Source organism: Lactuca serriola, chromosome 3 (genome assembly GCF_051521515.1).
Source record: "Lactuca serriola cultivar US96UC23 chromosome 3, Lser_US96UC23_V15, whole genome shotgun sequence".
In the NCBI taxonomy this organism is placed as follows: Eukaryota; Viridiplantae; Streptophyta; class Magnoliopsida; order Asterales; family Asteraceae; genus Lactuca; species Lactuca serriola.
Genome location: NC_136410.1, coordinates 75,102,822 through 75,127,278, shown reverse-complemented (window position 1 = coordinate 75,127,278; position 24,457 = coordinate 75,102,822). Strand labels below are relative to the sequence as shown.

The window sequence follows — 24,457 nt, the reverse complement described above, 5'->3', positions numbered from 1 at the left end:
TTCAAACCTGTGATAAACTAAAAAACTTTGAACCACAAACATGCCTAACCTAATCTTGACAACAAGGTTGCTTAAAAACCTTGAGAAACCTTGCACTTATGAAGCTATTTGATAAAGATTAGGCATATTTAAAACCTAGTAAGCATTGTTGTCCCCACCAATAATAGTATCTAACTTTAATCCATAATGGCGATTAGAAGAGCACCTTTAGGAGCTAAAAATTGCTATGAATTTTGTACATTCCATCACAATTAACCCCCCAAAAGTAATATGAATTCATTTTTAAACCCTCATGGTAAAAAGTAGAAAAAGCAATAGTAGGAATCGAGTTTGTAATGGATATTGAGATACCAAAGTCACTAATAATGGCAGATGTCAATAAGACGAACCCAAGAGAAAGCATATTACCTAGATCATGACCTATGACATATGATCTTGAAAGCACCAACCATAGAACTAAATGGAGGCCACCATAAACAAAGTTATACATATATCTAGAAGCCACCAAACATAAATTTTAGAACATAATAGCATGACTATGGAGCTTGTTGAACCATCAAGCCATCAATAAGATCACAAACAACACCATGAAGCCCATATATTTGAATGCCATTGAAAGAAAACACACCCAAAGGACACCCACTAAGCACTAAATTGAAGTAGGAAGTATGACCATAACTATAAAAAATCTAATCTCTCTTAGGCATTTAATCGAGCACTTGTAAGGTGACACCGAATATAAATTGGTAACAATTTTATAATTTTAAAATTTTCACTGAATCTTCTTGAAAACATATAAACCCCTATAAAAGCAACTAATTTATTATATTCGTATTATTAATATGATGACCATCAAGTTACAATCGAAAATTTTGCTTTTTTAACATAAAAATAAAAAAAATGAGTAGATGAAAGAATGAAACTTTAAATCATGTTTTTCATGAAAAACTACATTGATTCATACTGAACATCAATCTAAAGTAACCTGATTTGGAGAAAAACACTAAATTGTTTGTTAATTAAATTAACCAGATTTCAAAATCAGTTTTGGTGGAAAAAAAACAGAGCCAGAAGAAGATGATGAATTAATGTTTCAAATGCAATCAATTGATGAAAATATGTAATATTTAATTCAATTTTACCTGATCGAGTCAGAATCTTCAGATTAGTAGTTGAATTTAGGATCAAATTCTCTTCTTCATGATTTACGATCAGAGCTTTGTGAAGGTGATGATGTTGATAATTGAAGTAACTTTTAGCCTAATCCAATGCATATGTTCTGAGTCCATGAATCCATTTTAGATTCCATTCTTAAACATGAGCCTAAATCGATCCCTTGCTCATTTTGTTTTGTGACAACAATGCCCTTAATGAGCTCGATTGGTCGAGATTTTTCTTCGCAGTTCTCACCAAAATTAGTGTAATCACCGGATATATATATATATATATATATATATATATATATATATATATATAGAGAGAGAGAGAGAGAGAGAGAGAGAGAATGATCGTTTGAGAACAGTAAATATTGTGTAAGCATCATAATAGAGGTACGCTTGGTTGGATTCACAAAATGAAGGTCTACATTAAACCTGATATTCTTGTAATTTATTTCTAAATTAAAGTCACTTATCTGGTTATTGGATTCTTTAGGGGTATTTATATTCCTCCCTTTTTAAGGTTGAGTGCTTAAGTACCATCCGGTAACAAAAATTATATTCCTTTTGTAAATATTCTTTGTAATTTATTTCTAAATTAAACACAATTAATTATCTAGTTATTGGATTCTTTGGGGGTATTTATATCGATTCGCATACATGATGAGGTGCCGGTTATATTCATTCTAACACTAGGTTATAACCAGTGTACCACACGAGAACAACATAAAACAACTTTGAAAGTAATAGACGTTAAAAATTAATAATACATTTGCAATGTGTTTTAAAGATATAAATAGCGTTCTTTATGTCTAGATTAATGATAAAATGATTATGTTGTATTATATAAATTGAAAAAAAAAAAAAAAAAAAAAAAAAAAAAAAAAAAAAAGAACATACACAATCAATCATGGAAATAACATTGTTTTACTTAAAATTTTAAAGTAAAATTATAGAATAATAATAATACATTAGCAAAAACGAGAGAAATAGAAAAATTATTAAAGTACAAAAATGGTCCTAGTGATTTAAAGTTTTATCTGTGTTTAGTTCTAAAGTGTTATTTTTCAATTCTCGTCATTTCTAATTTTGGTCCTTATTTTAAGGTTATATACCAATTTCTTCCTTATTTCTAGGTTCCAGTTATCAAAATCGATATGAAATCTACAAATCAGGATCAAGTTAAAAGATAGATAATGAAATGAAACTACACTGCTACATGGGAAAATAAACATTCTCATTCACTATAGTTTTTTTACCAAACATAATCATCTAAAGCATGATGGTTGTGTCTCTTCAACAAAAAGGATATAGAGCGTGTTCGGCAAAACTAGTTGGTAGCAGGTAGCGAGTAGCTTGTAGCTTGTAGCATTTTGTTAAACGCTACATGAAGTAGCTTTTGGATTTGGAGCGTTTTGATTAAAGTAAACGCTAGAAGCTTGTAGTGCCAAACAAGACTTTTTGTTTTAAACGGAGCATTTTGTCAAAAGCTAGAAGCTAGAAGCTCCCAAACGCTCCGTGCCGAACACACTCATAAAAAGAGTAAATATTGAATATAGTAATTACATTTAGTCACAACAATGGGTAAGACCGAGTTATGGCCAACCCAAGATCTTACAGAGAAATCATGAAACAAACATCACCAACTATTTATATAACAAAATTAATATATGATTTATTATTTGATCATTATATTGATTTTGCATTCTGATTTTGAATTCTTTAACATATTAACAAAAATTATTCTATTCAATTTATTAAAGAGTTTATAAACATCAAAATCTAACCAACAACCCATTTTTTAGATATTTCCAATTTGCTAGAACTACCTCAAAAGAATAATAAATTAAATAAATAGTTGTAAAAGTAGTCATATTCGTCATTTTTGGGGGACAAAGGTTGCTATCATTACCACCAATGTGCAACGCAACAGCATTAATAAGAAAAATATGTTCAAGTTCAATGCCTTGATAAGGTAAGCAAATCAAAGTACGTTGTGTTGTAACACACAAGCATAGCCATACATATTATATATTGCATAAAGAAACTTAAATCACAAAGAAATAAATTAAAGTTTGATGCTATAATAAACTATAAACCGAAAAAATGAAAATATTCGTCATTTTTTTATAAACCATCTTTTTTTAAAAATGTTAGTATAAAAAATACATACCATAATTCCATAAAAAATGTCTTTTGCTGCAAAAAAAGACCCACCTTAAATCGCATGAGAACCAAAAATATACAATATCTATTCTACATTTCTCATTTTTTTAGTTAGCAAATAAGTCATTAATTCATAAAGTGCAACCCCACTTTGAGGCATCAAATATAATATTTCTTATCATCACAGTAAAAGACCTTAATTGCTCCAATTTTTCAAACAAATTGAATTGTTACAGAAAAGAGAGTTATATCATTCGATTTCAATCGAATTACATCTTCATTGACTAACACAACATGTATGTAAACTCTAGAAAATATCTTGAGAAAAATTCATATTCCTATAGCATTCCAAAAAAAGACCAAAACACCCTTTCATAACTTTTACTTCATCAGTTATTTAAAACATCATACTTGACACAATTAGGATTAGCATTTTTGTTACACCAAATCTATGATCCATCAAAATCCATAAAACAACCGAAATACCCTCTTATAATTTTATTGCACCAATCTTTTAAAAGATATTACCAAACCTTTCTATTCTTGTGCCAAGCATAGTCACGGTTCTTGCACCTAGTGAGAACAAACTTGTAAAAACTAACATATCCCAGAAAAGATCATTTTCACCTTTAATCTAATTTTTTCACCAGAGCTTTCAAACTCTATAATTCTTCAATCTGCATCTTCCATTTTTAATTTCATCATAATTTTTTTTTTGTGTGCCCTATGTTTATTTATTACACCTGGTCATATTTTTTCCTATTTTTATTGACTCATTTATTCCAAAAAAGCCATATAATACTAAAATTATAAGCCAAAAAAACCTTCAATCTCACAGACATCTTCAAATTAATAACCCCAGTAACAACAATGCATCCTAGACCCCTTTAGATCAAGTAAATTTATGAAAATCTATCAAAAAATAAATTACTTTCTTTTTCAACCGAATCCTCATTTCCTTCTCACTTCATTATTAAACACCAAGTAACCATCCTTAAACCCTATCAATAAAAGTATTACATCTTAAAAAACATTCAAAATGACTTTGGTGGAAGAGTTATTACGTTTCTTAAAAAGTCTGTAGTTTCTTTAGTTCCATTCTTAGGGAAGATTACTTTGTTGGAAGTGTTACTATAAACTTTGTGTATATAATAAACTCAACCATCATTTTCATCAGTGAATCAGTTATCTTTGGGAAAACAAATTGAAAGTTTATGCAAGAACCTGATAAGATAAGGCCTTCACCCAACCATCGTTGTTTTCTTTCTTTAAATCTCACCAAAAGCTTTTTGGGCTGACATAACATCTTCACAAAATCAACATTTCTTCTATTTTTACTATTCTTGAAACTTGGTTTAGAAAGTTATTGAATTTTGAAAACAAAAACCGAATACTTCTGAACAACTGAAAATTCAAATCCATAAAAAAAATGGTATTTTTATACGGTGAAACTTAATCTCTAGATTTAAGTTAAGGAATTGCAAAAGGAACACCATAAATTTAAAATCAGAAAAAATGTTGGAAATATTTCATCAAGAAATTGAAATTATGAAGAGAAAGTTACCATAAGAATGGAGGTTTAGAGGCATATATATTACCCACACCACAAGAGTAGTGTAAATTATAAGAGTTGATGATTTTTTAAGTGGGAGTGTCCATGATTCTTGATTACATTGAAGACATCATCAAATATTTCTACTGAGATGTTTTGAAAAATTAAAAACAAAAACCCAAAATCACCCCCCAAATAAACTTCACTTACCATCAAATGCATTCCCTTCCATCGCTACAACAACCATAGCCGCAGTTAAGCCATTCAACAACTTTTGCTGGTTTTCGATTCCTCATCTTCAGCTTTCTTACACTTTTCTTGTGTTCAATCTTCTTTTTGAGATCACACAATATCAGTTTCATAAAGGATGTATGTAGACCGCATCGAGAACCTATTACTCGTTTCAAAAAAAAATTTAAGATTATGATGTTGATTTATTGCCTAATTAATTTCAAATAATTACATTAACTTTTTGCTTATTTATTGGGATATTATCATTGTTTCTAATTTAATTTAAATTAAACTACTAATATTCAGGAACTAATTAAGGAAGAAATAGGCGAGAAAGAAAAACATAGATTTTTTAGAATATATTAGGTGGCAAAATAAGGACGTAGAAAGAGAACACGTGGCGGTTTAGAGGGTTTTTTCATGAAGAACTAGATGAATTCTCGCGCGTTGCACAGTGTTGGTTAAAAATATATTGTTAGAATGTTGAAAAATATATGTTTAAAATGGTTATGTTATTTACATTAACTTCGACATAATATTTTGAACAATATTATTCATTGAAATCAACCCACCTTCCTCATTAATAAAATTAAATACAATTATCTATTTAATGTTACTTTTAACAATTATTATGATTGATTAATTTAAATTTTTTACTTATGAGATTATTTTCTAATTTCAATAGTGATGTTCATTTAAAATACAATTTATTTGTTGTTAACGTTATGTAATTTATAAATTGATGTTATTATCATGTAAAATTATTGTTCTTTAGTTTTAAGCCACTTATTATTATTAATAAGTTAAAAAAGACTTTTAAGAAACACTTAATATTGTCAATCAGAGGATTCGATTGAATGATATTTTTCTATATTGCAAAACTGATTACAAGAGGAACATATATAGGAAACAATACAACAGCTAACCCAAGGAATTAGGAGCAAAATATGGAAGGGATAATCTCAACCTATACACTTTCTATGGATAACAATTGCTATCAATAATTACCAAACTTAAGCATAATCTTCGGAGATGCTCTCGCCAACACTCCCTTTCAAGCTGACGAATGGATGTTGATCATTCTCGGCTTGTCAAGAGAGCACTGAAACACTTCTGTACACACAGCTTTAGTTAACATATCCGCTAGCTGATCCTTCGACGCAACATATGGTAGCTTAATCGTTCCCTTCTCCAAGTGATCCTTTATAAAATGTCGATCTATCTCCACGTGCTTAGTTCGATCATGCAGAACTGGGTTATTTGCAATCTTAACTGCTGCCTGATTATCACAATGGAGCCTCATCGATTCCTTAACTTCAAAATTCAGATCTCGCATGATTCTCTTGATCCACAAAAGCTCACAGACACCATGCACCATTCCACGAAATTCTGATTCAGCACTAGACAGTGCTACGAGTTTTTGTTTCTTGCTCCTCCACGTAACCAAGTTTCCTCCAACAAAAGTGAAGTACCCCGATGTCGATTTTCCATCCGACTTATCCCCAGCCCAGTCAGCATCGGTATAACCTTCTACTCCAAGGTTTCCGTTTTTCGCGAAAAATAATCCCTTTCCAAGAGATGATTTAAGGTAGCGTAGGATTCTTGTTACAACTTTCATGTGATCTTCATTTGGTGCGTGCATGAACCGACTTACCACACTCACAGCATATGCAATATCTGGCCGGGTATGAGATAAGTAGATAAGCCTCCCAACGAGTCTCTGGTACTGTTCTTTGTTTGTTGGAGTCTTATTGGAGAGGATAGTCAGCCCATGGTTCTGTTCAATAGGAGTATTCACCGGTTGACACTCTAACATTCCCGTCTCTGCGAGAAGATCAAGAGTATATTTACGTTGGCACATGGTAATGCCTTTACTGGATCTAGCCACCTCGATACCTAGGAAATATTTCAGATTTCCTAGATCTTTCAACTCGAACTCAGCACCCAACACACCCTTTAATTTATTCATTTCATCTTTGTCGTTACCTGTCACTACCATGTCATCAACATAAACAATGAGAGCTGTAATTTTTTCTTTATTGTTCTTGACGAATAACGTGTGGTCGGCATCACTCTGGTTGTAGCCAATGCTCTTCATGAACTTCGAGAATCTCCCGAACCACGCTCTAGGAGATTGTTTTAGGCCATACAGAGCCTTATTCAGTTTGCACACTTTGCTACCAAATTTCATTCCTGGTGGAGGATCCATATACACTTCCTCTTCTAAATTGCCATTCAAAAAAGCGTTCTTTACATCATACTGTCGTAAAGGCCATTCTTTATTCGCGGCTATGGAGACAAGAACCCGAATAGTGTTGATTTTTGCTACCGGAGCAAAGGTATCTCCATAGTCTATACCATATTTCTGTGTATATCCCTTCGCGACCAACCTGGCTTTAAATCTGTCGATCTTCCTGGATGATTCCAGCTTTACAGTAAATACCCACCTACAACCGACCGTTTTTTTCTTTGGAGGAAGGACGACCTCATCCCAAGTACAATTTTTCTTTAAAGCATCCATTTCTTCTTCAATAGCCTTCCTCCATCTTGGGTCTTCAAGTGCTTCTTGTACATTATTCGGTATGACTACAGTAGATAGTTCCTCCACCATGGTTTTTTGCGAGCTTCCCAGCTTATCCGTGGATACATAATGGTTGATCGGGTATTTTGATTTTGACTTCAACTCCGGTTGATATTGCTTCTTTGGGACTCCCCTATTTTTTCTTATAGGGTACCTCTGGGTTACCTGTTCATCATTCATTTCAGAAGACATAGAAGGAATATTATTAGATGATGTACCTTCCTGTGGAGTCGGAGATGGAGTCGGAATCGGGATTGGCTCTGGTACGGGACTATCTTCCCCTGCTTCGAAATCTCTCCTACCATCTTCACCACCTTCATTCCCACCGTCACCATCGTCACCATCTTCATTCCCACCGTCATCTTCACACTCTTCTTCATTACTATCATCATTGTCATATCCGTGGTCTTGAAAAAACTCACATGACTCGTTGTTTTGACAGGTTGTATTCCCCTCTTGGTTAGTGGTTCTCTCCCCCTGAGGGGAAACATCCGGCTCAAAAAACGAGACGTTCTCATGAAACTTGACATCACGAGTGATATACATCTTCTTTTCTTTAGGATCATAGCATCGATATCCCTTTTTAAGCTCGACATACCCTAAAAACATACATCTTACAGGTCATGGTTCAAGCTTTCCATTATCCTGGTATACGAAAGCCGTGCATCCAAATATCTTTGGTTCAAGATTCATCCCGGTTGGAAGGTCTATGATGTCATGTAAATGTTGCATTGGAGTTCGAAAATCAATCACTCTGGATGGGGTTCGATTCATTACATACGCTGCTGTTCGTACTGCCTCACCCCAATATTGCCTTGGTACTTTCATATCAAACAAGGATGCACGAACAATCTCTAAAATCTGTTTATTTCGCCTTTTCTGCAAGACCATTCTGTTGGGGTGTATTAGCACATGAAGTTTGGTGTTTAATCGAATTCTCTTCACAAAAACGTTGCATCTCTTGATTAACATACTCTCCTCCATTATCGGATTGAAGAATGTTAATCTCGCCCTTATATTGAGTTTTAACCAACTTGTACAGTTCTTGAAAAACATGAACTACCTCATTCTTGTGTTTAAGTAAAGACACCCAAACCATACGAGTACATTCGTCAATAAAGGTGACAAAATATCGATGGCCACTCGGAGTGGGAATTCGTGCTGGCCCCCAAACATCTGAGTGTACTTTCATAAACGGTACAGCAACCTTTTTTTCACTTGGGAAATAAGAAATTCGATGACTTTTCGCCAATTCACACACATCACAATTAAATTCAACATTATTCTTATTCAAAAATAATTCGGGTTTCAATTTCTTCAAATAACCAAAAGATAAATGGCCTAATCTACGATGCCATAACCACAAAAGAGATTTCTTTCCTTCAACATGATTTGCTACTGCTTGTCTTTCTTCTTCAAGATAATATAGCTTCCCTTTTCTAATACCAGAGCCAATCATCCGATCCGTTGCTATGTCCTGAAACGTACATTTGGTTGGCCAAAAAGTTACATAGCAATGTAGTTGATCAATAATCTGGCTAATAGATAATAAATTTGATGAAAGTGATGGAACCACTAAAACTGTATCAAGGTTCATCGATGATGAAACTTGTGCAACACCTTCACATGTAACTTGGGCCAAGCCTCCTTTTGCAGTTTTTATTTTTTGTTTTTCAGGTTGTGTTATGGTTAATAGCTTGGAGGGGTCATTGGTCATGTGATCCGTTGCACCTGTGTCTATAATCCATTCATTATTTACCGAGTGGGTTGTATTAGACATACCATAATCATTTGAGGATTCAGTGTGAGCTGCTACAGGATTTTCTTCGATTTTTGTTGTGGCTGTTGAGGCTTGTCCCACCTTTCTTCTTGGTTTCTTAGTGAAGTCCCACCACTCCGGGTAACCCACGATCTCATAGCAGCGCTGTTTTGAATGTCCTACTTCTCCACAGTGAGTACACACAAGTTTATTGCCATTGTTCTTGCCTTTTGAAATCCGATTTCGGGTGGCTAAGTTAACGATGCTGTTGGGCTCAATCTTCGGTTCCTCCATAGTAGACCGCTGAGTTTGATCTTTTCGTACGAAGGCATAACAGGCTTCGAGATCCAAAGGCGGATCCTTGCGTAGTATCTCTCCACGGGCCTGATTAAATTCAAGATCTAATCCCGCTAGAAAGATATGCACTCGGAGCCGTCCAAGGATTTTGTTGAGTGACACCGCGTTATTCACATCATCCTCGTGAACCATCAGTCTAGTGTCAATTTCCTGAAAAATACCAATTAATTCGTTGTAATACGATGCAAGAATTCTTCCATTCTGACGAGTACTGAACGATCTCCTATTCAATTCGAACAGCTGCGTTTCATCCGTTCCGTCATAGAACGTCTTGGCCACCGCTTCCCATATTTCCTCCGCCGTTTTCAAACGAATGAATCTTGGGATCAAGGTCGGACTCATGGAGTCAATAAGCCAGCTTTTCACGCGGTTGTTTTAGGTCAACCAATTTTCGATTTGCTTCTCTCCGGATTCGGGCTTCTTGGTGTCTCCGTTGAGAAATCCGAGTTTGTTTCGAGCTCCAATGCGTATCTCCATCAGTTGTGACCACAACTGATAATTCGTATCATCCAGAATGATCCCGGTTGGGAATGGGACATTTTGAACAACATAGCGGGTTTCTTGAGAGTTTTCTTTGTCTGTCATGATCTCCAAGAATTCGAGTACAGAATGCAGTAAGGGTTTTTCGAGAATTTTTTTTTTTTTAGGAACTTGGCTCTGATACCATGTCAATCAGAGGATTCGATTGAATGATATTTTTCTATATTGCAAAACTGATTACAAAAGGAACATATATAGGAAACAATACAACAGCTAACCCAAGGAATTAGGAGCAAAATATGGAAGGGATAATCTCAACCTATACACTTTCTATGGATAACAATTGCTATCAATAATTACCAAACTTAAGCATAATCTTCGGAGATGCTCTCGCCAACAAATATTACTATTAAAATGTGAAACATACGCTAAATAATCAACTGATAAGATAGACAATTTGATTTCAAAAGAGATTTGCATGGATAATATGACATATCCATGATTTTTATAATTTGATTTTATTATTTATAATTATGGTTCATTAATGTTAAAGCAACTTATTATTATTAATAAACGAAAGAAAACTTTTAAAAGACACTTATTATTATAATAAAATGTTAAACATTATTAAAATATAAAGTGATAAGATAGACAATTTGCATTTTAAAAAAGACTTACATTGATACTATAGATAATATAGCATGTCCATGATTTTTAATTAATTATTATTTTGAAGCAACACAAACATACAAACATATATACAATATTTAATTAAATATTATTTATATTATTTTCCATAATATATGATTGATAACATGAATCTAATCTAATTTATATTAAAGTTTCAACCACAACATACAAGGATTGTCTTAAAAGAATACTTAAACCAAGAAAAATATAAATAAATAATTAGTATATAACAAACTTACAAATTAAAAACTTTAACATAATAATATGGCTCGAAAATAGTCCAAAGGCCTCAAACCAACACAAAACATTTAAACTTGTTTTCTTTGTGAACTTTGTATGTGATTTGTATTTATGTGTCAATTCAAAGAGAATGACATTTTTATAGTAGATTGTCTATTAATTGTTTATTAAACATATTATATAAGTTATAAAACCTTTCATTATGTGTGTTTAATTACGTTGAAAGTGAAAAGGTATGGAGGCTTCAAATACATGAGTATGCTTGGAAATTTTTGTGGGGTTTTAAAGGAAAAATATCTCATAAGTATAGTATGATAGAAATAGAGATATTAAATGGTAATAACAATAAGTTATCTAACAATAAGTTATAAAACATTCCATTAAGCATAAAACATCAACATTGATACCACAATTTAAATTGAGGACATGTGTTATTGACATATAATTAAGAAAAATATTTAAAGCATATATTATTATAAGTGAAAAGAGAAGGAAGATAAGGTTCGAAGAGAAGAATTAGACTAAAAAAATCACCTAACTCGTGTTTTTGTAATTATATATTTCTAAAAATCAAAGTCGGTGTCCCTCACTTTAGTTTTCAACCCCTTCAAGTTTTTAACAATTTAATTTTCTATCCCTTTAATATCTTTTGCTTAACCCCTTCAAGTTTTTTATTTTTAATTTTCACCCCTTTAATATCTTTTACTTAAATTTTACCTTCTACTTTTCAAAATAACATTTTCGTCCCTATAATTTATAAAATGTCAATTTTACCCTCTTAACTTTAAAACAACTATAATATAACTTTCACCTCTTTATTTTCTAAATTTTTATGTTTATCTCGGTAGTATATAAAGTTTGACTTTTTTTCTACTTTGTAAAATTATATTTTCCACCCGCCTATTTTTTAAAATATAGAATTTATACGTCCACTTTGAAATATCTAAAATGTCACTTTTAACATTTCTATTTTTTAAACTTTCGTGTTTATTCTCGTAATATATATAATCTGACTTTTCTACGGTTACCACGCTTCAATTTTATAATGTCACTTTGACACCCTCAACTTTGGACTTTATCAAATTCGTTAATAAAAAAAAAAAAAAAAAACAACTTGTTACATTTTTATGTATATGCCAATATAAATTTTAGATGATCAACATTTCGGCGTAAATTTAGAACTTTCATTCATTAATTAAAAGTAAATTACTTTACTTTATATGTATATGTTGATATAAATTCAAAAAATTTCTATGTTTTTTTGTAATTTTTTTTCTACGTTTTAGTTCTTATTTTTAAATATGTTTTCCATATATAAGTCAGATTACATATAATACAGTTTTTTATTATTTTAACTTTTATTCATTGACAGAAAAAAATAATATTACTTACTTATGGTGGCCCATACTTTTGTTTTTCCTCTTTTTTATTTTCTTATTGTCCATTTTATTCACCCCTCAACTTTTTATCTACCAACATTTTCCATCCATATTTTGAAAAATAAAGTTTTTTCTTCCTCTACTTTTTTTTACTAGCTTATAAACTACGATGTCTTTAAAATATCATTTTCTTCTTCTTTATTTTTCACCATCTACTTTTTAAAATGTTATTTTTTACCCTTTAACTTTTAACCTTCTACAATGTTACTTTCACCTTTTATTTTTTAAACTTCCATGTCTAACTATATCTTAGAGTTGGTACATTTACTTTTTAAAATGTTTTTTACCTTTAACTTTGAACCTTCTACAATGTTACTTTCAACCCCCCCCCCCCCCCTTTATTTTTTAAATTTCGTGTTTAACTACATCCTAGAATTATAGCTGAGATCATTATACGTTGGTACTTCCTAAAACTGCAACTGAATTTTTGAATGTATGAATGTACATAACTTTTCCTGTCTCATATGGTGTATGTAGTATAGACATATATTCTCAAAAGAAATGAAAACAAAAACAACTTTTTCATTTGTTTTCAACATTTTTGAATGTTTGGATGTACATAATTTTTTCTACATAATATGGTGTTTGACTGTTTGTAGTGTCGGAAGACACATATACTCAAAAAAATGAAAATATAACCAACTTTTTGCGTATACTTACAAAAAATAACAACAAACTTTCTACTACTACTTAAATTCATTACCGCCGCTGCAACGCGCAGCGGGTAAAATACTAGTTTTTTTTTTTGAAACGGCAAACTATCTACTCCTAATTTAATTCTAAACATCATTTAAGTCTTGTAGTGAGACTTGAACCCATGACCTCTCATTTGAGAGTGTCTCGTTACCACTAGGCCAAAGACCATTTGGTGTAAAATACTAATTATCTTCTATGAATGTTTTAGAACGACTAGAATCCTTTTAATTTAACAAGGATTATGGAGTTTCTTATTATTTTTATTAGCAACTTTTCCTATACGGGGAGGAGTACTACTTGTGTGCATTCAAAACCCACTTTTAAATTTAGTTCATTAATTATAATAACTAAAATTGATTAAGGCTAATTAATTTATAATTACGTCTTCGCGATTTTTTAATAGAAACATGAACAGTAAGACATGCATATTCAACCACCATGAATCACATGATCAAATAGTACTTTAAAAAAATCTTATGAGTAGATAATATTTGTTAATTAACATAGTTATTTTGGGGGGAGGGGGGTATATATCAAAGGGAGGACATCTATATATAAATGGTAACGATGTGAGCAAGTAATTCTTATTCAAATTCTAACTAAAGAGATATGGGGCTAAGTAGTAGAACAGTTCAGATTAAGATCAAGTCAAGCGGTGATGTTTTTCACGAGTTATGGAAGACAGACCCCCATCAAGTTCCGAGCTTGACCCCGACTACCATCCAAAATTGTCAAACCCATGAAGGTGAAGTTGGAACCGTGGGCGCTGTACTTTTATGGAACTATTTTCATGGTAAAAAAAACATATATACCCTTGAAATCTTTCTTTATGATCTGTTAGATGGAAATTTGATGTAAACTAATTTCTTTGTCGACACATTTTACACCTGAAATCAAAGTTTTGGTTGATATATATTTTGTTGTAGATGGAAAAGACCGTGTTTCAAAAACACAAATCATGGAAATCGATGAGGGCAAAAAGTCAATCACCTTCAAGCTACTTGAAGGTGATCTCACGGAATTATATAAGACCTTTATTATACATGTTCATGTAGACACACATGGTTTAAGCAACCTTGTCACATGGACTGTGGAGTATGAGAAGCTAAGTCCTGATGTTCCTGATCCAGATACGCTTATGGAATTTTACGAGAAGGTCACCAAAGACATAGAGACTCACCATCTCAAGAATTAATCTAAGTCTCCATCTCTAGAAATTAAATAAACCAAAATCTAGATCGCATCATTTAATAATTGATTTTGGATGCGTCACATGTTGCATGCGCTATCTTGTTTATGTTATGTTTATTGGTTGTGTTATATGTAAAAATGGTGTTGCTTTAAGAAATCGTAATAATTTTATATGCTAAAGTTTAATTATGTAGCAAACTACTGTACTTATAGAAATTGGTTTAATTTTTTTTCTTTTTTTACAGCAAATTAATGGTATTATTAGTAACTAGTAATAACTAGTAACATGCTATGACTCTAAGCAAAACTAAGATCCATAGTTAACCTCTCTCAAGCCATCTACCGACTGATTACTGATGAATGAATTTGTTTGCAATTATTGATGTATATTTTGTCGCTAAATGTGATTAAAAGTCCCTTGATGTTTCGTCGATAAAATTTGTCATAATTTTATGATGATATAAGCATTTTGTGATGGAATATTCTGCCATCATTTTTTTTATGCCTAGTTGATGCAAATATGTCGTTTTTTCCATTATTTTGCGAGCGTGTTTATGATTTAGCTATAGATTTTTCCATTTTATATTTATCTTTAACATTTTGTAATCATAGGAACTAAAACGTCTTAATCAAAGAAAGCATAAAGGAGTATGTTGAAATAGTACAAGAGGCAAATAGGAAAGTCAACTAAGAATCCATTGGTTATTTTATCTGGTACTATATTTATAAATAAAGCATTTTTCCTATCTATCCTATTATATTTATAAATAAGAACCCATTGGTTATCTTATCTCCTCGGCTCTTTCTTCCTCTCTCTGTTCACCACCACCAACTCTATCATCATATTATCATATTATATTTATAAATAAAGCATTTTTCCTATCATTTCATATATTTTAAAGCCTCATACAAATTTACAAGCACCTTACATTTGAAACCTCCGCACATTTGAAACCTTCAAAGTAATTAATCACACATCATGGTAAATTTAGAGCATGACATGAAAGAACAATTGATGCTACAAATTATATAATTATTTTCCCTTAAATCAACATAAAAAAGGCAATTTTGGAATTTTGTTTATAATTATTTTAATAAACAAAAATAAATCATATATTTATAAATTTTCCCAACAGTTACAAATTATATAGATTAAGATCTTCTAAACCTTTTCGATCTGGAACAATCGTCATTACCAATTCACCTTATCAATCATTTGGTTCAACATCACCATACACGTCATCATCGGATATCTCAAAATCAGCCAACACCACCATTATCAGACCAGTTCATCTCCACCAACATACCATCTACAGCAAAGAACGACATTATTAGCACCAGATTCATGTCAAAAAGATCGATACACACACAGACTCGATTTGGTACTATTGCTTCAATCCAGAGAGAGAGACTTGATTTGGTACTATTGCTTCAATCCTTCCTTTCTTTCTATAACGACAATGATTTTTTTTCGATTATCATGACCTTAATGTTGTCACCCCAAATAAGTGGTGGCGTCAACCTTAATTTGGTTAGAATAAAAAAGAAACAAAAAAGAACCAACTCCGCAGAAACAAAAAACCAAGTCGGCAAAAAAAAAGAAGGTTTGCTACTTTGCTTCTCTTTCAAACCTTACACAGCAACAAAGAAAAAGAATAAAAAAATCAGTGGCGAATCTAGAACAAAAAATCACGTGGTTCCTAAATTAAATGAGATCAATAAAAAAAATCAACAACACTTTTGGGGTCGGGTCGGCTCATGTACCTTAAAAGAACTGAACCAGTTCAATCGGCTCATGTACCTTGTGCCACCGATTAAAAATTTTAAAAAACCGATTGAAATATAACTAAAAAATACGTACGGTTTAACGAAAAACTAGTTGATTATTAGTCCATTAATAAAGCGGCGAACTGAAAGTGTACCTTAAAAGAATTGAACCAGTTCAATCGGCTCATGTACCTTAAAAGAACTAAACCAGATCAATCGACTCATGTACCTTGTGCCACCGATTAAAAATTAAAAAAACCGATTGAAATATAACTAAAAAATACGTACGGTTTAACGAAAAACTGTTGATTATTAGTTCATTAATAAAACAGCGAACTGAAAGTGAGTCTTTGGCATGTGGGCTTTCATTTTATTAGAGCTTATTTATTTATTAATATTTTGAGAGTGCCTATTAAGAGTGGTTAACTTTTTGTTATCAATCTTATAATTTAAAATAACAAATTGTCCCTAATAACTTATATTTTTCTCTTTTTAAATTGGTTTTTTAAGAAAAAATTTTAAAAAACAAACTCAAGATAGGTCCTCTATTTTTTTTAAGGTAGTTCATAATTTGTCTACTATATACATTTTAAATAAAATTAAGAATTTAGGTAGGTCCTAGGACCTAACTAAGCATATGATGGATATATACGCCCCTGAAAAAAATAGCATATTTTGTCTTTGTTAATAGCAAAATAAGTTTATTTGGGATTTTTTACGTATGTTATTTATGAAATTATAAGGTTAATTATTTGAATTTAAATAAATTATTTTTATAATATATTGTTGTATTTAATTGTGTTGTAATCTATGAGTAGATTATACGATTTTTCTACTTAATTGTGTATGTGTTTTTTGATGATTTTTTTGTTGGTTATAAAGTATTGTTGTATTTTTTCTTTAAACAGGAAAGGAAAAATAAACCATATGTTTGTGATTTTAAGTGTTTGATAAAACTTCCCAATAAAATGTTAATGCCATGGTTTTTCTTATGTTTTTTTTATATTTCCCTCTTTAAACCTTTATTTCATATGGTTTTCTTTGTGATAAGTATAACATAGTTGAGGATTGATTTTTATTCTTTTGAGCATATACTTGCCTGATTTGTTTTGATTTGGTTCTTGTTGTGTTATATAATTAGGGTGTTCACGGTAAAAAAAAATTATTGCTTATTAGCTTATAAGCTAATAAGTTAGAGTGATGTAACTTATAAAAAAAAATTTTATTAACGGTTTCTCACTGCTATAAATTATTTTTTATCCAAACATTTTTTAGCTTAAAACTGTATAGAACAACTAATAAGTTATTAAACTCATTTGCCAAACACCCTCTTAATTAGTTGCTCTATTTTTCATCAACGCACAAAACATATTGAGATCGATGTTCATTTTATTAGTGACATGGTGTTTTCTGGTACTTTACGAGTTTGTTATCTTCATTTGGTTGCTCAACTAGCCGATATTAATCTCACTAAGGGCTTATATGTCCCTCGTTTTGAAGATTGTATGTAACAAGTTTCGTGTTGCTCATGCCGTTTTGCCATTTCGCTTGTGAGGGGATGTTGAAATAGTACAAACATAAAAAGTCAAATAAGAAAGTCAATGAATAATCTAATTGGTTATTATTCAAATAATAAACTCCTTTAAGGATTCAAATTAGTATAAACATGTACTCAAAGTAACTCTACATATAATCTTAGTTTATAAATACTAATGTGCTCTTTACATTTATAACATAATTTACGGTATTAAAATTACTCTCTTTTTTTCTTATCTATTTTTGAGAGAGAGAGAGAGAGAGAGAGTAGTTTTGGTGTTTTTTGATGGTTGTCGTTAGAGAAAGAGAGAGAGTGCATGGGCCTAGTTTTGGTGTTTTTTTGACGGTTATCGTTGGTTAAGTGGTGGTAGTCATAGTTGTCGACTCGTAACTCGACTCATAAGAGTTACACGACACTAAAAATATAAAAAATTATATAACATCATGTATATACAAAATATAAGTTGACTATTTAAGCACATTCACTAATATGTTACACTAGCTATATAGGAGTCATACACTCACAATTCATTGTCGTATACGCGTCAAAATGTATCAAAAGACACATATATAGTATTTAAATATAAAATAAAAGCAAATGACAAAAGACTTGTAGTGTTATAATCATAGAAATAATCTTTAGGATTAAATTGGTCGTCATTTTCATCTTCATCTTCAACCAAAGTTGTCTCAAAACAATCTTCCTCCTCATCATCATCTAAATTCTAAACCATCAATTGTGCTTTGTTAGACACTTTGTTTAGGTTCCTTGGTCCTACAAATTTATAAAAGTAGTATTTGTTATTTGTTGGCACTTTCCAAAAGGTTAATACTTATTAGTTCTTATAATATATAGTGAAATCTTAGTGTATAATTTATCTCTCCTTCCTTTTATTGGCACTAGTTTCTTCTTCCTCTTTAAAGCATTCATGAACATCTCATCTATGAGATGTCTTTGGGGAGACTTTCGGTAATCTATTCACCATCCAACTCTATGTTCGATAAACATATTGGATCATAGGTCTCTGTTCTTTTTTTTATATCTTGTGGAGTCTCATTTCAATGTTTATGAAATCAAAAGTGATCCAATTCCTCTCAAGAATCGGCATGTCACACCACCAAACCGGGACGGGTGAAACGTTCGGGGGTGGTTGACGTCATGCGTAGTATCACAACAGTTGTATCATAGCAAGCATAGTAAACACAACCAAACATTGAATACATATATGAAAAAGGTTTACACTGTCTTAATACAAAATTTTGTTTTTATCGAAAATAAAATAGAAAGACATGACTCTAACGCACTGACTTCTCCAAAAGTCCTGGAAGTACCTGTCTACTAATTCTCTGAGAATACAAGCAGTTTTGAAAGAATATCAGTATAAAGCTGGTGAGCTCATAAGCATTTAGTTTTGGTGGGAAAATGTCTCTTTGATCTTTTTGAAAAGTGTTACTCAAGAAAATCCTATATTTTCTTATGAAAAGCGTGTTTGAAAGCTCATTCCTTCCATGACTTCCAGATTCGTACAAGGTATGTACAATCCAAGGGGTCGTGGAATGGATATAAATATCCGTTAGTTGCATGTTAAACAATTTGTTTATGAAAAGCCGAGTTATCCCAGGAAAATCCTATATTTTCCCTAAAAGTTGATGCTTGGTTATCCGTTCTAAACTGAGGTGTACAAGTATCTACCATACTTATATCGATAAACGTAGTTTTCATTTAAAAACTCTGGTTACTCCCAGTGAGGTATATTAGCCCTATTACGTAAATAAAACTAATAAAAGAAAACATGATTAACTAAATCCTGAAGGTATTGTTAATACCCTCCAATAATCAAATCGGTTATTACCATGAGGTTAGTTCACTTGATTCATTATTACAAAAGTAAATTTCTGCTATCTAGGTTGCGAGTTTCATAACCATAACTGACGGGCTATGCCCCGCAACGGCCGGTATCCTTTATGACTTTGTCACCCGTAGACCTGCCAGTCCGACTGTAGCTAGCACTCAGGTGCGGGGTTGTCAGTCCGGTATAGATCTATACATAACAGTCACGCTCAAGAGATTCTGGTCACAAGTGCTAGTCCTACACTCTGTTTCTTGGGGTGAGTGTTACCAAGGACGTGTCTCCAACTTAGACTAACAAATTTACAAGTAATAATATAGAAAATCCTTTTGTGATTAACATGAATCCTTTATAAAACGATACATTTTGCTACATAATTCATAAGTTCATTTCTCTACTTTTGAAAACTATTTCTACGAGTTGATTTGTTAATCGTTTGGTAAAACTGTTTTCCGTGTTAAAAGCATTCTAAAAATATAATTATCTTAAAAATAATAATATACTTTGCGCACAAGTTTCCTTGTACTTTTGCTTGTATTCCCCCCCCCCTCCCCCCTGAAAACATGAAAAACTCGGAAAAACATACGGGTATGAACTCACCATGGGAGATTTGAATGAAAGATCGATACGGGATGTCAGATGTTCAAGTGAAGCCTTGAATACGATTTGATCCTAATTAACATGTAATGACACATAAAGGAGTTAAATGAAGGTATTTCTCTACTAAATGTGATGGAGAACCACTCTAAGAACTTGGAACTACCTACATTAAGTGCTAGAACCTTAAAGGATTGTGTGAGGGAGGTGTATGGACACCTTAAAGGTGTGTACGGCCATGGGTGTGCGGCCGTACACTCATGATAGAAGGTTCTTTTGAGGTGTTTTCAAGGTCTATACTTGCGTCCATGAAGTGTTCTAGGTCCATACTAAGTTGTAGTACAAGTTTAGGGTCTTAGAAATGAGTTTGTGGTCCTAGGGTGTGTGTGTGGTCGCATACGGGAGTGTGCTGCCGCACAAGGGTGTGTGCGGTCGTACACCCCACATGAAGATGCCCAAAATGTCAGCAAAACTAGGTTCATGTCCAACTCGAATATGGAAGTCCAACTCTCACTTTGGAGGGTCTTTTAGGAGTGTCCGACCCACCTTATGAAGGTGTGCGGTCGTACTCCTTCAAAGAGTGAAGAACATGATGATTCAAGGCTTAGATCAATAGGTCCTTCATGTATGATAAGCTAGGTGATGGAAAACTCACATTTTTTAGGCCTTGATAGGGTTTATGGTTGAAGAATCTTGAGAGAAAAGGAGTAGTGTGCTGCCAAGGAGTGAAAGTAATAAAGGGAAAAGGGTCTATCCTTTATATAGGGGTGGGTGTGTGGCCATGAGGGGTGTGTACGGCCGTACACCCTTGTGTGCGGCCACACACTCCTCCAAAAGGGGTGTATGGCCTGATTTTGTCACTATTTGACTTGTTGGTTCGTTCCTAATATCGACCTTGGTTGTACTCAAGTTTAGAATGCTTAAATGAACCCTTAATCAGTGTTAGGAGTTAAAAGAAACGAGTTTAACTTAGATTAACTGACTAGATGTACCAGGTGGAAGTTTCGGGTTGTCACATCATCCCCCCGTTAGAGGGAATTTCGTCCCGAAATTCAAGGACAAAGATATAACTCATGGACTTGGAAATGATGGGGGTAATTTTGTTTCCTTGGATTCTCTTCCTCTTAAGTGAATTCAGGTTCCCGCTTGGCATTACAGCGGACCTTCACTATCAGGACGTGACGTTATTTCGCTGGCTTAACTTCTCGATTTGTGTATCCAATGAAGCGTAGACTCTTGTCTAGCTTGATATCGTTAAGTGAAAATCACAAGTGTCTCATCGGACAGACACTTCTTTGGTCCGACATAAGGAAGATGAGATGAATGCTTGCTAAGTGCTCGAGGTAACTGGAGTTTTTATGCTACGGGATCGATCCTAGCAAGGATCTCAGACGGTCCAACGTATTCTTGGATTTAGCTTTCTACGCTTTCCGGAGCGTATCAGGCCTTTCCAGGGTGAGACTTTTAAAAGGATAGGGTCACCAACTTGGAATTCCAAAGGTTTTGGTCTCTTATCGGCGTATCCCTTTCGTACGATCCCTTTTCAGTCGCCTTTCGTATGATTTCAGGACTCGTGAGGGTACTGGCGTGGACTTGACTCTTGACTAGTTGTGTGTCGCCCACCTCGGCCCAACACAGAGGGGATCTATACCTACAGCCATAGAGGGCTTCGAACGACGAAGCCATGATGCTAGAAAGGTCGTCGTTGTTGCAAGAAAGTTCCAGTAACGGTAGATGAGTGTCCCACGACTTATCTACAATTATCCGGATTGTCTCTTACTTTGCCCATTTCTTTGTGGGTGATACTCTTTGCATGAATACTTTTGGGTTTCGAAGAGAGATGAATTTTCGAAGTTCACATCTAATTTGTCGTTACGAGCGGCAGGAGTTTTGCGATCGAATGATTTAAGACAAAAGGGTTTGGTATACATAGACCTAGTCGGACTAAGCGGGACGACGTCGTAGAGTCGCACGTTAAGTTAGTTTGGAAGGATCGTTTTGTTAGGACATTGTTGCCCTTGGGTGAATGTCTATGGTTTTTGCTGTGTTTGATTCAAAATTGTAGAGTACCGCAAGTACGAGGGTTCTGATGTAACGCCCGTAGATTCGGGCTAGTCAATTTAGAGGCAATAAATGTCGAAAATGACTTTTCGGCAAAATATTATTTAGAATAAATAATCTTAACCAAGTTTTAGTATATGTTACAAGGTTTCCGTACATATAAAGACCACCGAAATCCGAGTTATAACGAAGACGTTATGACTCGTCGAAGTTTCGCGACGGAACCAGCACGATAGCGGGAAACGTAAATAATGAATTTACGATAGAGCGAGATTTAGCCTTAGAGATCTAAATGAAAGTCATAGAATATGTTAACTTGAGAATGCTCATAAAAAGAACGCCTAAATCTGATTTCTTATGAGGAAGTTATGATTTTTCGAAGTTTCGGCTTAGCGGTGTACAGCCCGAAGTTCGAGTATTAGATCGAGCGGTTTTTAGCCGACACAACCTAAACGAGAATCGAAGATCTCGTTATTAGTAGCGTAACGATAAAAAGACATATGAAAATGGACATCGGATGAAAAAGTTATGAGATTTTAACGGACCAATCTTGTCCCAGCCTGTTAAAAATATAACTTCAAAAATAAAGTCAAAATTAGCCGACGGAGTCTAAACGAAAGTTGTAGAGTACGTCTCTACCTACATGTGGATATAAATAACGTCAAAAACGGAGTTCGTATGAACGAGTTAAAAATTATAATAGCATATTTACGTATGAAAATAAAATATAAATCATATATACGTACACACACATATATATATATATATATATATATATATATATACATATGTATATATCATTAGAAATGTATCGACGATGCGGTCATTATAAGACTAATGTTGAGTTCTTTCGACATTAGTTTAGTACAAATATCATTAAATCTATTTAAAATAGCATTATAAAGGGGTGTTTAGTTGTTTATATAACTAAAATGTCATTAAGTAATTATGGAGGGTAGTTTTTAAAAATTCAATTAGTATAAATAAGGGCCTCTAGCTCTCATATTTCTTGCACCATTCTCTTGATTCAAGAGTCTTTCTCTTCTTATCCCCCGAGCATTTTCGGTCCCTCGTGATTCGACTTCTCTTTCTGTAGTTTTAGTATAGTAAGGTGAGCATTGAAGCGCTTCACGAATCTTTCTTAGAAAGATTCAACAACAAAGTTCTGCCCCTGCAGAGCCCGACTCCTAGCTAAAATCTCCTTGTAAGGAAGTTATGCTTACCCTATTTTAATATAGCTTATATTTAAAATTAATATTGTTATTATGAACTTATAATAAATATTTGAGCTATTATTTTGACTTATATAAGTGTCGTTATAATATCTTTTTAACTACTCGTGGTATGGGGAATCTGGTTTAAAGGGCCGCATAGGGTTGTTGGATTTCAGAAGTGTTATACGCCAAAATGGTCCTGCCCTCCGATGTTTTATGTCTGACCCTGTCTGTACATAGTGGTTAGAAAGTATTGTTTAAACGCTTATATAATAATAATAATAATAATAATAATAATAATAATAATAATAACTAGCCACTATAAATATTAGACTAAAATCTAGTGGTAATAATACTAGGTTTCGTCGAAGGAAATTATTTTAAAGTAAACGAAGCGTTGTCCGAGTACCGAGTCACCACCTTCTCAGGTGAGTGCATAGTTACTTTCATCTTACACATAGATATGAAGTATTTTATATAAATTACGTGCTATGTGTGCATATTATCTGAATACTTGTTGTCTATGTTGGATGAACGATTTTATACATGTTTTAAATGATTTAAACTGTATATGTATTTTATATATACGATAATGTTGGGGTGAAACATGGGTAGATGTAATAGATGGAATATGAGTTGGATGATGAGTTGAGAGGTGTTATAGACCACGAGGTGAGGGTGAGAGGTGGACGACGTGAGAAGCATTTTCCCAAACGATGGCCCCGTCATTCAACAGAGTATGGATGACAACCACGGACTATTCTAGACAGTCCAGTAGAACACTAGCAGGCTCGCAACCTGTAGGTGTTGTGAACGATGTGTTCACCCGGTGTACTCTAAACCTTGGCGACCATGCAAACTTGGTGCCTAAACCTTGGCGATCATGCAGACTT

At 33.1% G+C, this 24,457-nt stretch overlaps 1 protein-coding gene across 1 annotated transcript; it reads left to right on the top strand.

The window, feature by feature from the left end:
• The first annotated feature begins 13,898 nt into the window (after positions 1–13,898).
• On the top strand, positions 13,899–14,719 carry LOC145092657 (kirola-like). The gene is made up of 2 exons (XM_079030621.1): positions 13,899–14,141; positions 14,275–14,719. Exons 1-2 carry the CDS (start codon positions 13,958–13,960, stop codon positions 14,541–14,543), a joined length of 453 nt encoding a protein of 150 aa, XP_078886747.1. The 5' UTR covers positions 13,899–13,957; the 3' UTR covers positions 14,544–14,719.
• The last annotated feature ends 9,738 nt before the right edge of the window (positions 14,720–24,457 follow it).

What these genes read in the sequence shown, in the direction of transcription:
- LOC145092657 (XM_079030621.1), top strand. Translation starts at nt 13,958, where the DNA reads ATGGGGCTAAGTAGTAGAACAGTTCAGATTAAGATCAAGTCAAGCGGT. An exon ending in TTTATGGAACTATTTTCATG is followed by an intron (nt 14,142 to 14,274) that starts GTAAAAAAAACA and finishes ATTTTGTTGTAG; the next exon opens with ATGGAAAAGACCGTGTTTCA.